This window comes from Bombus huntii, unplaced genomic scaffold, assembly GCF_024542735.1.
Source record: "Bombus huntii isolate Logan2020A unplaced genomic scaffold, iyBomHunt1.1 ctg00000141.1, whole genome shotgun sequence".
NCBI lineage: Eukaryota > Metazoa > Arthropoda > Insecta > Hymenoptera > Apidae > Bombus > Bombus huntii.
The window spans coordinates 109,442-126,463 of record NW_026099386.1 but is presented as its reverse complement, the minus strand read 5'-3'; the positions used below and the strand labels follow the sequence as shown (position 1 = coordinate 126,463).

Here is a 17,022-nt window from a genome sequence, read left to right as displayed (position 1 = left end):
TATTAAAAAAAGAAGGAAAGCACAAGAAAATTTGTATCACTTACTCTTGTTTTTCTGAAAGTGGTTGCGTGGTCGATATTCCTCTTGTTGCCTGCAAAAAGGGTAACGTTGTGTTGCTTGTATATTTTGAATAATTTGATGCAATACCGAGAATTGATCTCGAAAATTTTTGTAATTGATTTACTAACGCCATTCCACTGTCATAAATATCATGAGTATGGGACACCCTGACCGAACATCAGATAAGTATTGCGGAAAATATCAATTGTAGATCAATTGTACTTTGTACAGAAACTTTCACGGCATTCTTCGGCTGCTATACTGCCGACGTTCCTTTACTGTGATAGGTTATAAAACGGTTTCCTAACACAAGTGACGTATCTCTACCGGACACGTGCTCTTCGGGCCACACGTTTTATGATACAAGACCAGCAAAATGATCAATATGTAATTTTACATATCTTACATTTTTTCCAAATGAAATATTGTTTTTATTAAACGTTTAAAACCTCAGGCAACATTTATTTCATCTGATTTCAGTTTTACAAATATATATCTATAATACATATCTGTATAAATTACGGTCTGGTTATATCAAACAGGGACCGACACTCGCTAGGGAAAACTGCCCAAAAATTGAATCGTAAAAACCAATATGAAAGACAACAAATTTCTCGTTCTGCGGAACAAATAGAAATGAGCAGAGTATCTTTATCTTTATCTGAGACATTCAAAGCGTATCACGCATACGCTAAACCTGAAGAAAACTTTCTTGTCTTCCATGTTCATTTTTCCCTTTTCATTTCCATATAGAAGAAACCATATAGAGGTTTCTTCTATATTTATTTATATGTTCGTGATTGATGCTATTGACAACATACAACTAAGGGGAAATACGAATAGTAATAAATAGATGTATAATTCATTATGCAATTTTATAGAATTAAATCTTATTTATCTTCAGATATAAAAACTATATTTACCAGCTGAAACACTAACGCATATGCAGTATAATATAATCTACTTAACAATCTCGTTTTAGTTATAATATGTGATTAATTCTTTTGCTATTTCGCTATAAACAGTTTTTTGTGCATACAATATTTTTTTATAGTATTCTAATATATTGTTAGATATTGTAAAGAAAGTAAAATACAGTTATTGAAGTGTGGGAACATTCAATGTTAACCTTGCTTCAAAAAATAATCTTTCGAATGAATGGGGAATAGATTTTTAGTATTATAGTTGGTATAATGTCATCATTGTTTACAATGTGTTAGAGTTAAAGAAATGAGACAAATTAATATTTCAGAAGCAAATTCAATATTTAAATATGATATGAATGATGATGATATGAATGTTCTTTTTATACGAGGAAATGGAAACGTATGTATGGTAATGGAAACGTAATGGTTTTAACATTATTTTAGTACAAGATCTTAGCATAATAGTAATTAACAGTATCCATTACCTTTTAGTCAATTTTTGAAAAATGACATATATGATAATTTGCAATAGTTTGATAATAAAATACTTGTATCGATATTAATAACGTATAATTTGCTATCTCAAAAGGATACAGACACAGCCAATGATAATGTTTGGGACGATAGTGCATTAATAGAAGCATATGATAAAGCAATAAATTTAGCAAAAGAAGAAGTTATCAAGCGAATGGGAATGGATGTTGGAAATTCTCAACCGAAAGAAAACCTACAAAATCTTAAGCAGCCTAAACACGCAAGTAAATTACACAAGGTTGTGATTTTGATAGAATATTACAAATTTGATACAGAATATTATTAAATATATTGATTAGGAAGCAAATTATTTTATTTTGCTATTTACTTATATTTATTTGTATACACATCTTTTCTCTATAGAAATGGATCATAGGAGCACCTTGTCGTGCAATATACTCAGAGGATGGAGAAATTTATGAAGCTATAATATCAAAAATTTACGAAAACAATGGCACGTGTGTTGTAAAATTTGTAGGTAATACCTTTAGCATGATGGTTATGTCAATTAAGAAATGTACTAAAAATACATATATATATATGAAGTAAAGGCTTTCGCATAGTCTATCACAGTGTCATTCAGCAGGTTCTTAACTCGGCAGGAGTACCTGTCAATGTCTATGGAGAGACCCGTGGGATATAGGGTCATGAACCATAAACATGCATGTTACTTATTGTTCATTATTAGCTGCTTGGAATATAATTCTCCTCATTAGACGAGTGATTATTACTACATATATCAAGGCAAACATTTATACATATACATTTATGCATGGGAAATTCTAGTACATTGCCTGTAAGGACAGTAACTGAATGTCACTCAGCCATTCTATTAAATGACAAAAATTTCTTTTACTCTGTGTTTAGGCTATGGTAATACAGAGAAAGTCGAGTTGAGTTCTCTTTTAGAATCAGAAGGTTTGCAAAGTCAAATAGCACAACAAAAGAAAGCTTTGGAAGAGAAATTCAATGAAGAGAACGACGAGACTTGTGAGACTAATTTTTCTACAAATGTAAATTCGAAAAAATATAATGTAGAAAAAATGGATTGTGCACATCACTTCATATCGGGACCATCTTTCAATTCGATGACTGATATAATGCCACCTGCACCTCCTTTACCACCATAATTAATGGCCGAGTAAGTACAATTTAAAAATTCTAATGAAATGCTGAATACTTCTAATATTAATAAGTAATTTGGAATAAGTTTAACATTTTATTTGGAAAAAAAAAAATACGAAATTTTAATAAAATGTACTAGATTACCAGATAATGATACAGACGCACTTTCAAGTATGTTGATGTCATGGTATATTAGTGGTTTTCACACAGGTAATTATTTCATATAAGTATTTTATTGTATATTAAATTTTCAATGGACTATGTTATTTCTTTTGTAGGTTATTATCATGGTTTGAAACAAGCAAGAAACAATCAAGAGAACAGGAAGAAGTGTTGATTATATCAATTTTTTCAATAACAATATAACGATAATATAAGATATAATAAAATATAAAACTCATTGTATTTATTTACTTCAATTATTTGAAATAAAGAACAGCTTTATTTTCATATAAGACTTTATTTTTTTAAAAATAATTACTAAGATAAGAAAAACTAAAAAACATATTTTTGATAAAATACACTCACATATATATGTCGGGTTATCATTAGGATTTAAGGCGCGTAATGATCCTTCGTTTGAATTAGCCATTGTTTTACGAAACAGAGAATATATTTACGCGAATAAACAAGATTTTACAAAATATTATGAATAATGAGTTTAATAAATAATAAGATTAACAAACGATAAGTTTAACTAATAATTAGATTAAAGATTAATAAGTTTAACGAACAATAAGAGGAACGAATAATATGTCTTACGAATAATGAATTTAACGTATAATGAGATTAACGATCGATAGGTTTCACGAATAATGAATTTAATTAACGCTATTAACAATGTTCCGGGGTTCAAACGAATCCACGGTCAACGGGATAACTCTTTACTATGTGTAGAATAATTTTAAACACAGAATACAATTGCTGAGACACTCGGTAAATTGCTCGATGTATCACTTTCCAAGGCGATCACACGAATGAATATCTGATGAAAATCTTTTTCGCTATCCGACTGCATTTGTTTGTTATATGCTCGCTGGAAACATCGAGAAGGTTCCAATCGTTGTTGCTAGGCAATTTCTGTCAAAAGTTTGTTGTATACTCTTTGGAAACATCGAGAAAGATTCAAACGCCGTTACTAGGCAGTTTCTGTCTGGAGATTGATTCCTAATACAACGTGTGTCCCATTATATCGACATCTCTAAAGTACAATTCTATGCGATTTCTAGGGAGAACAATACAACCGATCCACACCTTCGTCAGGCAAAACGTTTATCCCGTGACCGTGGCTACGTTCGGCGACCAGTTGTCACCTCGAACTCACTTTCGCTTTCACAAATATCAAACAATTACAAATGACAATTGCTTAATTACAGTTATGATAAAATCTAGGCTAAAGCATTAGAAGGCTTCCTCAAAATTGCAAAGGGAAGGCTCCGGTTTTCCTTTCATCTCCGACATATATAATACAAGGATATAATACAACCGAACATTTTAAACTTAGCCTATAGCGTGTGCGCGCACACACACGCACACACACATGACACACACGACACACATGCGCGCACACACATGCACACACATGCGAATGATTTCTCGAACGATAATCCATTTATTTATATTTTTCAATATCTGTCATTACGATTGCGTATTTATTTGTTCCGCGTATCATATTTATCTATTTGCATAACTGTAGGTGACATTTTTTTTAACAATTTTGCTAATATTTCATAACTTTTTAATTCATATTTCAAAGTGGTAACAGGTGTTTCTTTCTTTTCAAGTCTCCTCCATATCGGGCTTATTTCTAGTAGCCACGCTTGCTTACAAAGCAATTTTATATCTGCACAAGAATATCTTTCAGTACATTTTACTATGTGGTTTACAATATCTGTATTTTCTAATAAGTGGTTGCTAAGGTATAATTTGAATATACCAAGTCGAGCAACTTCATTGGGTAATGATACGTATATTTGCTTTTCGAGACGCCTGAGTAAAGCTGCATCAATGCCCCTAATAACATATTTACAATAAATATTATCGTTCTATTATACTAATAATAATGAAGGAATACTTCAAACAACACAATAACATATTTGGAATTTGGAGAAATATTACGATATTTTCTACTTAGAAAACATTGAAATAACGTGATATACGTACCAAGGGGAATTAGTTGTAGCCAGAAGAACTACATTAGAATTCTCATTAGACACTAATCCATCCAATCTAGAAAGAAGTTCTGATCTGAATCTCTTTGCAGGTTCAGACAATATACAGTCTCCTTTATTTGTGGCGATCCAGTCAATCTCGTCGATAAAAATAATTGTAGGCGAATGACTATAGGCAAGTTCAAATAAAACCTGTTCAGTTTAACAAATGTATTATTCATTAAATATTATATTCGAAATTCCTTAAATTCATTGCCTCATCGCGAATATGATATCATTTCGTTTTCCAAACAACTATTCTATTTATATATAAATGACGAAAAATAAAAATTTTATACCTAGAATCTCTCCTTCATAGACAAAGGAACAAAGAAACTTACATAGACAAAGCAACTTACACGTATATACTTCTCGGAATCGCCTCTCCATTTGCTGACCAATCAGCTGGCAGTTATGTTAAAAAAGGTGCAATGGCATTCTGTCGCGACTGCCTTCGCTAACTTCGTTTTCCCTGTTTTGTATATTTCTTGTAAACACGTACAGAAATGAAAAGAATACGAGTATCTTACCTGTACCAGGTGGGCCGTACAGCAAAATACCTTTCCATGGGGAAAACGGGCCATCAAAAGAGATAGGATACTTAAGGGGATACACAACGGCCTCCTTAACAGCGGTTTTACATTCTTCTAGGCCTATAACGTCATCCCAATGTACATTTAATTTGTTTACTACGATCTCCTGTGACGATACAAAGATATACAAAGATAAAATGGCGTCTTCTCTATATTAAGTAAGCGTTACGTAATTTGATATTTGAAGCGTTACCGAAATCACGTCATCGTCGATATACGTTGGACGATTTATCGACGGGAATTTTATCGTTTAAAAGCTTTACGATACGTATATTAATCGAAAATAACTTACGCATGAGACGTCCTCAGCAATCTTTCGTAATTCCGTATTATCTGAATAAAGCTTTTCAATGCATTTCAATATCTTCGATTGCATGGATTGTTCCATTGGGACGTTAAATAGCTCTTCTGATGAACGTCCATCACTCTCATTGGGGAATATTGACGTCACTGTCATTGCGAGATTAATATGATTCGTATTGTCATCAGTTATCTTCTGCTGTAGATTCGTCTCTTTCACAGGCTCACTTCTCGCTTGTTTACTAAAAGATTTGGCTTTTGTCTCAATACTTCTACAAACACTGGATCATATTGTAATACGATACGTTGAATTTGATACGTTGAATACGATACCGTTGAATAGGATACACGTTGAATACCGTTTAAGTTTAATATCGTTAAATAATTTAAATTCTTACGTTTTGCTTGCATTTGTCACTTCCCTCGTCATTTCCCTTCCAGTTATTTTCTTACACAATATGGGATATTTTTGAAATTTCATCTTGTAATAATTTTCATACTCTGCAACGATAATTTCCAAATCGATGTTGTCGCAGACCCGATGTTCGGGAGACAGACGAGCTTCCCGGAATAATACATCGCTAATGTCTATATACCTAAAAAAATGTAGTTTTTAATTAATTATAGTTTTTAACTGATTAAAAATATTTTTCGCAATGACTGAACACTATAAGATAACCATCAAACAACTGTTTTATCTCTAGGTAAGACGGGCAAAAGAATGTATTTACTATATAAATCCTCGAAGATAATTTCTTGTCTTCTGCTCTTTAATTTCCAATTTTTAGATGGATAAGAATAATTTGAATTTATATTTCATATATTTGTTTATAACTAGTTAATCTACATTATCGATTGAGTTATTCTTAACTACTGAATTACCGATGTCGAATTTTCAAATTTGGTTTCGCCTTCTCTTTCCACGATGTCCACTGATTTCTATTTCGATTGGTCACTGACACTATTCAAGAGAATTGGAACTAGGAATATATTTTAATTATAATATACTCACCCATTGTGTTCCAAATAATCACATACAAGGTATAATATGTTGCGATGACGTTCCGAAATACGACTCTCCTCCTAATATAATTATTTTTTCATTACAATAATATAAGTTTTTTCATGTAATTTTTTGTTACATTTGCGAATTCAACGAGTTACACATGATTTTTCATGAAACACGAACGTTAAAAATATTTGATACAGCCTAATTATAAAAATTGTTAGAAGCAAAAGTCATAGATACTATGTGCGAGTATCGCATGAAACGAACAGCTATTAAGAGAACTGCAGCAATATTACAAATCAAATAACAAAACACACACGTCTGTGACGTGGAAATTCTAAAATCTAAAATCTAAAATCTAAAATCTAAAATCTAAAATCTAAAATCTAAAATCTAAAATCTAAAATCTAAAATCTAAAATCTAAAATCTAGAATATTCCTTACCTTTTTTCGCAGATTATAAAATATCTTATTCATACTACCTTGCATCGATAAATCACCGTTCATAGTGACACTTTCAAATCGCCTATCGTTTCTCAATGGATACGAGAATTTCCGTTTATTACTTTAAAAACAACCCGTCCATTACGTTTCTCTTAAAAAATTCTTTCAACTCCGTTGAAAACCGTGCATCAAACAAGAGACAAACGATTTGTTGCCATGGAAATGTTTGGTTCACACATAAGCAACGCACAAATATAATGATAGAATAGCTGAGTGTGTGTACTGTATAGTAAGATGGATGCAACATGGAAATAGAAAGAGAACACCATGTATAGATACTTCCTGTCCTTGTTTAATCAGGCATGCACACTAGTGGACACTGACGCTGCTCGTATACCGCTGTTACATATTTCCTGTACAAGCGCGCGTCGTTAGACAAGGACGGAACATCCTCTCTCTACTTCTCTATCGCGTTTTTAGTTCGCTCACGCGCTCTGTACTTATATCTATTACATTTCCACCATAAGCAGCGGCCGTGCAGTGACTTACAAAAGTTCCGAACGGTTCCATCCTGGGCGGACGGTTAATTGCGTTCGGTACTTCGAGACAGGAAGGTGAGTACAGAATCGCTCCTCTTAGTACTCTTATTAGAAGTGTTATCATCGAATATAAGTTTTTTCAATAAATTCTTATCGTTTTACAATCTTTCTAGAATACAATGACGTCAGCAATCGATCATTTTCGCGAATTTATTGTAAATTAATTGGGGGAATATCTGGAGTTCTTTATCGGTTTCGACTGTAAAATCAGCAACTATTCGAATTTTTCATTCATAATTGTGACGTTTTCGACTCTTCCGTTGCCAAGACCCCCTTGAGAGATTTTTGGCACGTTCCATCACCCTTGTTAAACGAGTGCACATTGGTGGATATATTGATTTTAAAAACCAATACGTGAACGAGGTTTATTATCTCACTGGAACAAAGAAATCCGTTTTATTCGCGAATTTTCCGTGTTTCTTCTTAATTTTCGTGAGTGTCTGGTGCGGAGCATTATTTGAATGAACTTTTCATCGTTCAGATTATATTTCGTTTAAAAAGATTGAAATTGATGTCGAGAAGAAATGAAACAAGGTGCTCGGGCATTCCATCGTTTCCCGGGGAAAGAGAAATATGAAAAAAACGGTCGTTCTTCCTTCTGCCATTTTCGTCCATTACCAAAATGGTATGACCCAAATGTCCCGGGCCGTGAATCAATCAAGCGAATTTTGAATAATTTTTGAATAATATCCAGTTAATAATTTGTGAAACAAATTAATTTCATTTTATTGTTGGAAACAAATTAGTTGGATTTTTCTTTCTTTAGCAGTTTTCGCCGGAGTTGACCTGACGTGCTACTTCAGTTTCCATCTTCGCTTCTCGAAACTTCCAACGTCCTTGGTGTTGGAGTCTCCTTGTCCAGGTGAGTACATAGCTTCTAGATACTCGTCGCTGTTCATCCTTACGAGCCTCTCGAGCTTTAGTTGTCAATTGTTATCGTTAAAGGAAGAGAAGCTCGCGACAGATGTTATCGAACAAATCGTTTCTTCTCGAAAAGTTCGAACTTGTTCGTTGCGTTTGAATATATATGGACGGACGCCATTTTTCATGACATCTTCATGATTTGTCATGTCGTGAGTATAGCTTCTGACTACCACATGTTTGTGATTTAACCACTTGTGAAATTTGACCACTATACCGTGATAGAAAAATATTTCCAATGAATTATAAATATTTTACATTGTGAATTATAAATATTTGTTACAAATTATATCGTACTTGAGGTGAAAATGAACCATATATCTGCTTATGGAATACGAGGTAGTAAATCATTCGAAACATAATAACGATTAATTAAGCACATATACAATAACGTTTACGAATGAATATTGCGAATTATTGTATGGCTTTAATGCGGTATTTAATGTTTTGATTGCGGTCTTTGAAATGGTATCATAGGTGCTGATATAATATCGCGCGAAAAAGGAAAGACCAGTGGTTAATATTGCAGGTGCACCAGTGCGTTGCGCTCGTCGGGGGTGGTTTTGACGCCGGTGCCGAGGAGAGACGCAGAACGTGTTCGATCGACCCGCGAACGTAGCCCGTGCTCATACTGCGACAGAGTTCGTTTCAGTTAGGCTCAGTCGCTGTTTGTCCGTCGACAGCGTATAGTCGCGTCGGCCTACGATTCCTTTTTTCTTCTTGTTTCTTGCGAACTCTCTCGCAACAGCCGTTCTATACGTACGCCGCCAGTATATCGCGTGATCATCGTTCCCGTTGCTTCCCTTACCCTCTCACGTCCTTCGAAGAAGACCACCCTTTGGTTTTTCCTTGTTTGGAGGGAATTCATCGCTCGGACACATGGACTGCGAAGCACGAGGGTTGATCGAGGCATCAGCGTGATGTACTTTTCAGGTTTCATATTTTCTCTATGATACTTTCTAAGGAGAATTTGAAAGATATACATTTTTAGGAAATAAAGGTTTTTATGGAGTCATCGATAGGTTAGAATTTAATTAACTCTCTTATAACAGGTATTCCAATTTTTTAATATATAAATTTAGTTTCCTCTATGGTGTTAGAGAACACAATGCGGGCATTTTATGATATAACGAATATATTCGTATATATTTTAGTTTATTCATTCGTCAAATTTCCCTAGTAGGCCGGCCTGCAGCTCACATGCAGCACTTAGTAAAAATTTGTTTTGTTAGAGGTTGGCTATTCTTCTTGCTATAAGAATATCGTGAAGTCGTATCATATGATAAAGCACCTTCTGAAAGCTAGATGCTCGATAACGAGCCTAATGATTCTCGGTAGTTTGTAATGTCAAGCTTTGAATTGGCGAGATCGCTCTGCTGTCAAACGGCCGTCCAGCGGCGACCACATTCTTTAACCACGTTCAAGGGGTATATCACGCTACAGAAACCATCAAAGGGTTTGCAAGTTAGTTGCCTTTTAGAAGTGGGGCAGTTGGTTGTTACATGTAATCCGTAGTTGCTGGCTGTTCTCCTTAGTCGCCATACATCATAGAGACGACAGTTATAGTCGCCAGTTGTCCTTGCTAATGGTTGCTTGTTGTCGCTAGTTAGTTCTCGTTATCGTTATGTATTCCATCAATCACGCGAAATTTAACGTATGGGAATTTATTCTTCTTTATTCTTTCTGTAGGGAGATTTTTTAAGACGAGGAAAATATAGAATATTTTAAGACGACGGTAAGGTTTGAATTTAAGTAACTGTTTTATGATACAACAAAGTGGAAAGACGATTTAATTTTATAAAGTTTAGGGTAATTTTTTAAAAAACTTCGAATTTAAAAGATTCAAATAGATATCTTAAACGTAATTAAACCCTCCATATCGTAAGAAATTAAATGAAACTGCGCAACAAAGTTGATACATTTAATGTATTATTTTAAACATTTATTTAAAAACATTTATTTAAAATTTAAGTGTAGGCGTCGACGCGCGCGCGCCATTCGAAGCATTTGTCAGTTCGTTACATCTGCGGTAAAAGTTGTAACTACGAAGAAGCTTAACATATGGTGCGTCTCAAGACGACAGTAAAAAGTATTAAGAGATTTTTCGAGATTTTTTCTTTTAAGTTTCCAAGTACTTTTTCTATTTAACTTCTTTTTTTTTTTGTTGCATTTTCTAACAATATTCGATAAATAGAGACGAAATATGACAGTTCTTAGTTCGGGGATTTATTGGTTCGAAAGTTACTTGAAAAGTGTTTCTGGAGTTCGTGCGGTTAATACTTTTAAACTTTTACCGAGTACGACTTATTCCGTATGGCTGGACAAATCTTTGTTGATACTGTAAGCGTAACTGTAAGCGTCCGGATATTGTCTTGTGGAGATAGAAAAATACACGAAGTATTGATTGAACTACATATTTTTTTAATTCTTTTTTAATTCTTTTAGTTCTTCATATATTGATAATAAAACGATATTCCGCTACTTTGAGCACAATATAGTAATGTTTAAATAAATAATAAAATTTACGCATTTCGTCTTCATGCGTCGATAAGAAAATGCAAAAAAAGTTAAAGAAAGATGATGCGCAGACGCGAAGTTTAGTCAGCAATAATATTTAAAACCTCTAAAATATATTGTACACATTTATTTGCAAATAAGCTCAATGAAATTGAACTGTAACTGTGTTTCCAATAATGTCTTCGATGTATTGCTCGCCATTATGTCGGATTAACAGCTCTAAGTGATCGACCTTAATCACTAAATGTCGGCCGTGATTCAGTGGTATAGCTTTACATATGACGGACATCGCAGGCGCTTGTAAGACGTCCATTGTGAAACGTTTCCAATAGCACCGTTTATGCACCGTTTATGTGATGGTGAAATCTGAATATATATATCGCTGAAATATATATCGCTTATCACTTGAGTCTGACACGATCGTTTTTAAATAGAATCACAATTTTTTATTCTTTACAAAATCAGTCTTTAAAGATTATGTGCAAATAAAATAGATAAATAGATAAATGGTTGTAGAAACTTATAAAACAGATATTACAAGTATATCTAAATAAATGATATATTTATAAATTGTAATATTTGATCTAAAGTTTAAATAAATAAAAGAGATACTCGTGACTTACAATAAACGTATTTTTTTTTTTCAATTTTTAAACAAAGCAAAAGTGGATAACAATTTTTCAAAATGTAAAAATCAACACAATGGTTGGTTTCTTTAATTAATCAATAACGTTTAAAGTTAATTAATGTCCAGAGTGGTTTGTACATTTTGTATTTCGCCGTATTTCAACGTTCGATGTGTAAATAGAACTTGATGCCTGAAATATCGAAAAAATAATTAAATCCGATCGTTCCGTCGAATTTGCAAATTGTATACTCGTGTAAAATCGAGTGCGCTTGTGTATGCTGATACGAAAAGTGGTAGTATATTTTTCTTTTTTCGATTATCGTTATCACTTTTTGTGTGGAAAAATTAATTCCGTGAAATGGAAGTGCAATCAATACGGCTTATCACGAAATAATAGCACAACGACGGTACATATTGGTATTGACGTCAGCTTCACAAAATTTCTCGAGTATCGCGGTCGACTATTTGGGTTAAGAATTCATTTTCAAGGTTCTACAAGCACGAGTATCTTATGGATATGAAATTTTCAGTGTACATTTTAATAACCATATTCCATATTGCATGCTGCGGTCCAAGAAAAATCCGCAGTTAATATTCTGCTAATCCCTGCTGCTTTTAAAGACCATAAGTAGTCGTCCGTAAGGTTTAAAAGATTTCGAGTAGATTTGTATTACGTATTTTATCTTCTAATTTTTAAAGAGAGGATCGTGTTTAATTAATTGAAAATGACGAAACTGTAATGGGACATTATTATCAAATATTAAACGTGGTTCCATTGGGTACTTTTATGGTCTTTGCGAGATATATATGCATTATACGTTGCTATTGGCAACGCGTAGCGATGAACGATGGAGAGCAATACCTTCGTTATCTCGTCTCGGTTGTGTACATATCAGTAATGCACAGTACTCGTACTAAATATCTTACAAATTCCATACAGATTTTCAGATTAGTTTCGAATAATACCAACACGCCCATGATAGTCAACACTATGCATAATACACTCCTAAAATGTTTCTACAAATATATTTGTCCGAATATTTTTGTCAGCTACTATATCCTAACCACGATTTATTAAACAATATATAGATTTAAAAAAGAATATATAACGATATTACTTGTTTAGGCTAGATTGGTTTAACTTGTATAGTTTTAGTAACTGTGTAAGATCAAACAAGAACTTATCGTTAGTTTGGCGAGATTTGATTACACGAAGCAACATAATTGCTTTGAAACTCAGGACAGAAAACAATGTCAACCGGTAGACGCGTTTGTCTGGTGAACGTGTAACGCGTGAATAATAGATAGCGACAATCACGCGAACGCTAGTTACAGCTGACTTGGCTTACATTGTAGCATTCAAACTAGAGTATACGAGCCGTAAGCACTATTGAAAGTTCAAAGGCCGACTAGTGAGCTTCATCCTATCTCATTTTTTAATCAGGCGATGGATCGACGAATCGTATTGATTTCGAGGATTATTATAGTTCTGTGGAAATTTTAAAGCGCGGTTTGTCTAATCTTGTCTCGTTAGCTACAGACTCTTTGGCGAGCAGCCTGAAACTTGATCCAGTTTCGAGAAAATGAAAAATTCGTTTCTTCTCTTTGCTTCCCTGTTCCTTCTTTCCTCCTTTTTCCCTTTTTACATCGCGTTAAGACCCGTTAAATAATATTGACTGCCGTGGACGCTGGCTGAGAAGTGCACTTTATAACTAGCTTTAAAATCACTGACGTCGATGAGGACAAAGGTAAGTTAGAGGGTCATTTATCTGAGCTGGTGTTATTCGACCTGAACTCTGCAGCTTTTCACAGTTTCTTTCGTTTTTCTTTTAAGAGCAGAGATGTTAACTGGTCTCTTGTTACGTGTAAGAAAGTACGTGTATGTACTAAAGCTTATTTATCACCAATTGGTTGCTCAAAGTCGAGATATACATACCTATATTATATTAATACGTTACAGAAGATTACGCGTTAGTTAGCTTATGAGAATTTATAGTGTGTCACAGATCACAAAAGCAGAATGACTACTTTTTCATAAACGATATATGTATATGAATTGAAAGTTTAACTATTACGTCACATACTTCTCTCGATAAACGTCGTCGAGTGCATATTGTTAAAGAATATTAGCCATTTGAATTCAATAGTTTCGAAGATACTAATGCTTCTGTGAAGTTTTTGCAGGCTGTTAATTTTTTATTCAGATACTACAAATTTTAAATAACTTCGATTAGAAATAAAAATCACATTACATTAACGCGTAGAATGTAACGTAACGTAGATAATGTAAATATAAATTATATTACAAGGAAACAATACGGTAATTGTAGGTAATGTGAAACATTCTGGTTAAAATTGCATCCTTTGAAGGCTAGGACACACAGTACTTACGAAGTAGATTAAGTAGCAAATGGGGTACTTAAGAAAATTCATGTTGTCATTGTTTAATAAACATCTTCAGCTAATAGCTTTCTGCAAAAGCTGGTTTAAGTTATGCTAGCTTATTCCTTATTAATTGCAATTATATTGTTCGTATCTCCTAGAGGATTAACAATCCATTTTTATAATGGATAATAAAAGTAAATTCCTATTAGGTTGTCCCAAGTTTCTTTCGCTTTATAAAGAAATGACAGTTATGTTATTCTATATTATTTTATATTAAATTGGAAAAGTGCTAAAATATTTGATAAAAATGTTAAGAAATTCTGATATTGATTTAAGCGTATCGATTTATCTGCTCTTCATATTTGATCAAACAGAAATTGTTAATTATGATTTCCACTTAAAAGCGGATTGCATATTATGAGGATAAATTATCAAATTCATCTCTAATATACACATTAGAGAATCATTCATAGCCGTAATCCTGTTTACCGCTAACATTCCTGGTACTCAATCATTCATTAGGAGACTGCTCTAGCCGCACAGAATACACCTGTAAATAATTAATCGCCATTAATATTCCATCGACTTTTGAAAATCCCTCATGTGATCTATTTCATGCGATGAGAATATGTATAAATTGAGATTGTGATCGACCATCCTCAGTCGGATAAATCGAGTGATTCAAATTATAACACAAAAAAAAGTTAAAACTAGTTACATTATCTTTTTCAATTTTTATGTATTATTTGGCGGAAGAAACTTTGGTAATTAGTAAGTAAAGTTCACCTCCTTAATGTTAATGATTTTAATATGTTATTAAGCTCAAAGTTCTAAGGAATTTTCTATATATATATACATATACATAACTGTGTGCGTATATATATAATATACGTATAACAGCCAAAGTTCAGCTCTCAAGTGTACGCAAAACTTTTATGTTCATTTTACGCTATACCAGTATGTTTCATGAATTTGTTTGCTAACAGTATCGAAACAAATAACAAGCAGAGGACGAGCTATTCATGAATTGTTTTGCCAGCGTGTACGCTCCCAATATTTTCTATTTGAGAAAACATACTTGTTGCTATTGCAACTACAAATATTTTTACAGTCGACGCTTTTGCCGTGAATCATTGGCTAACATGTAAAATCGAGAAAAAACATGGTTTATTGTGATGGAAATGTGGAAAACCGCAAAACCGATATAGAAGGGAAAATAAAGGAAAGGAAGGTAGGGATAAGTAGAAGCTTGGGGCCAAGTTTAATTCACTGAAACCGAGCTGCTTGTATTATCACAAAACAAAATTGCCAGTACGTCATTTCCGTACTCTCGTCCTCGCGAAAATGGTTTTGCTCGTGAAGAAAAAAACGAAGAGACAGGGAAGAGAGGAAAAAGCAAACGGAGAGCGCTTTTAAAAAGCTGGCGAACCGTGTGTTACCACAACGAGACACGCGGTGCTATTTGTCGCTTTAAATTGTGTCGCAACTCGTTTTTGAGATCTTTGCCAGGGATGCGTTAAAACACGCTGCAAATATATTTCTGGCTTTTCTGGGGTTTAACTGAAATATGACAAATAACGTTGTAAAACATATGTACTTATGACTTACAGAGTAATTGAGTGTACAAAATATAATAGCCAGCGATTTAGGGCTTTAAAAGATCAAAAGAAAAGAAAAGAAAAGAAAAGAAAAGAAAAGAAAAGAAAAGAAAAGAAAAGAAAAGAAAAGAAAAGAAAAGAAAAGAAAAGAAAAGAAAAGAAAAGAAAAGAAAAGAAAAGAAAAGAAAAGAAAAGAAAAGAAAAGAAAAGAAAAGAAAAGAAAAGAAAAGAAAAGAAAAGAAAAGAAAAGAAAAGAAAAGAAAAGAAAAGAAAAGAAAAGAAAAGAAAAGAAAAGAAAAGAAAAGAAAAGAAAAGAAAAGAAAAGAAAAGAAAAGAAAAGAAAAGAAAAGAAAAGAAAAGAAAAGAAGAAAGATAATATGTTGCGGCAGTTTAAGTCGATCTAAGAAAATAGATAACGGGAGGGGGGGGGGGAGGGCAAAGCTAGTTAATCTGGAAAGAATCCAAGCGTCAATTTCAAGCATTTACAGAGAATCAAGCGGGCTGGTTAAGGTCGTGAGTTGAGCAATTATCCCGCGTTAGGTTCAATCAGGTTAGTCCCACGCGAAATTGATCCAACCATGCGAAAACGAGTGTATTCTGATTTCTGTTGCAGATACTTTTGGATTGTTCATTTGTTTCCGCTTGTCATCGAAATTTTTTACCAACAATGAACGTGTACGTGAAAGCACTCATAATTGCGGCAATCATAATAGTGTCGGTTCTTCTTTATATTTTCCAGTTTGTAAAGATTGGTAAGTTGATACTGATTAATTATGCGATCGAAATCCTATATAATGGCTACAAAAAATATTTGCATCATTATTCTCGTTTCCTAATGAATCGCTGTTTTAATCAAGTTTTATATTGCATCAAATTTCTGTAGTTACACGAAAGTACTAAATTATAGAAAACTTGATATACACGGATTTAATTAATTGATAAATTAGCCAATATATAGGCATTATTATTTATTATATTATATATTATAGGCATTATATATTAGTAATGTATATATACACTTTTGAATTTTAGCCTTCTTAGCCTTCTATTCTTATATCCTTTAAACGTGATTTCAAGCTACAAGCTACTTTAACTCAAATAGCTCGATTTCAAGTTCTAACGTATACTGTAAAGCACACTTGCGAAGTGAAACAGTAAACACGATATGAAAAC

At 33.3% G+C, this 17,022-nt stretch overlaps 2 protein-coding genes and 2 long non-coding RNA genes across 9 annotated transcripts; 2 read left to right on the top strand and 2 right to left on the bottom strand.

Moving 5' to 3' along the window:
- Positions 1–44: 44 nt before the first annotated feature.
- On the bottom strand, positions 45–902 carry LOC126877276 (uncharacterized). Its single transcript, XR_007694889.1, has 2 exons — positions 189–902; positions 45–91 (listed from the first exon to the last, which is right to left on the bottom strand). It is a non-coding gene; the product is annotated as an uncharacterized LOC126877276 (long non-coding RNA).
- Positions 903–1,343: 441 nt separating this feature from the next.
- LOC126877273 (survival motor neuron protein-like) lies at positions 1,344–3,100 on the top strand. Of its 2 annotated transcripts, none has more exons than XM_050640107.1 (5): positions 1,344–1,386; positions 1,576–1,758; positions 1,884–1,998; positions 2,388–2,855; positions 2,924–3,100. In XM_050640107.1, the coding sequence occupies exons 1-4, from the start codon at positions 1,354–1,356 to the stop codon at positions 2,648–2,650; spliced, it is 594 nt and encodes a 197-aa protein (XP_050496064.1). In that variant the 5' UTR covers positions 1,344–1,353; the 3' UTR covers positions 2,651–2,855; positions 2,924–3,100. The 2 variants fall into 2 exon arrangements, with proteins under 2 accessions (XP_050496064.1, XP_050496062.1); XM_050640105.1 differs by having other exon boundaries at positions 1,344–1,395.
- On the bottom strand, positions 3,086–7,409 carry LOC126877267 (katanin p60 ATPase-containing subunit A-like 2). Of its 5 annotated transcripts, none has more exons than XM_050640090.1 (9): positions 7,202–7,409; positions 6,761–6,831; positions 6,631–6,687; positions 6,147–6,344; positions 5,741–6,029; positions 5,386–5,554; positions 5,197–5,327; positions 4,809–5,008; positions 3,086–4,658 (listed from the first exon to the last, which is right to left on the bottom strand). In XM_050640090.1, the coding sequence occupies exons 1-7, from the start codon at positions 7,262–7,264 to the stop codon at positions 5,257–5,259; spliced, it is 918 nt and encodes a 305-aa protein (XP_050496047.1). In that variant the 5' UTR covers positions 7,265–7,409; the 3' UTR covers positions 3,086–4,658; positions 4,809–5,008; positions 5,197–5,256. The 5 variants fall into 5 exon arrangements, with proteins under 5 accessions (XP_050496047.1, XP_050496046.1, XP_050496048.1 ...); XM_050640089.1 differs by having other exon boundaries at positions 5,215–5,327; XM_050640091.1 differs by having other exon boundaries at positions 5,215–5,327; positions 5,741–6,020.
- Positions 5,578–8,916, top strand: LOC126877278 (uncharacterized). Its single transcript, XR_007694891.1, has 3 exons — positions 5,578–5,606; positions 7,729–7,815; positions 8,567–8,916. It is a non-coding gene; the product is annotated as an uncharacterized LOC126877278 (long non-coding RNA).
- Positions 8,917–17,022: the final 8,106 nt, after the last annotated feature.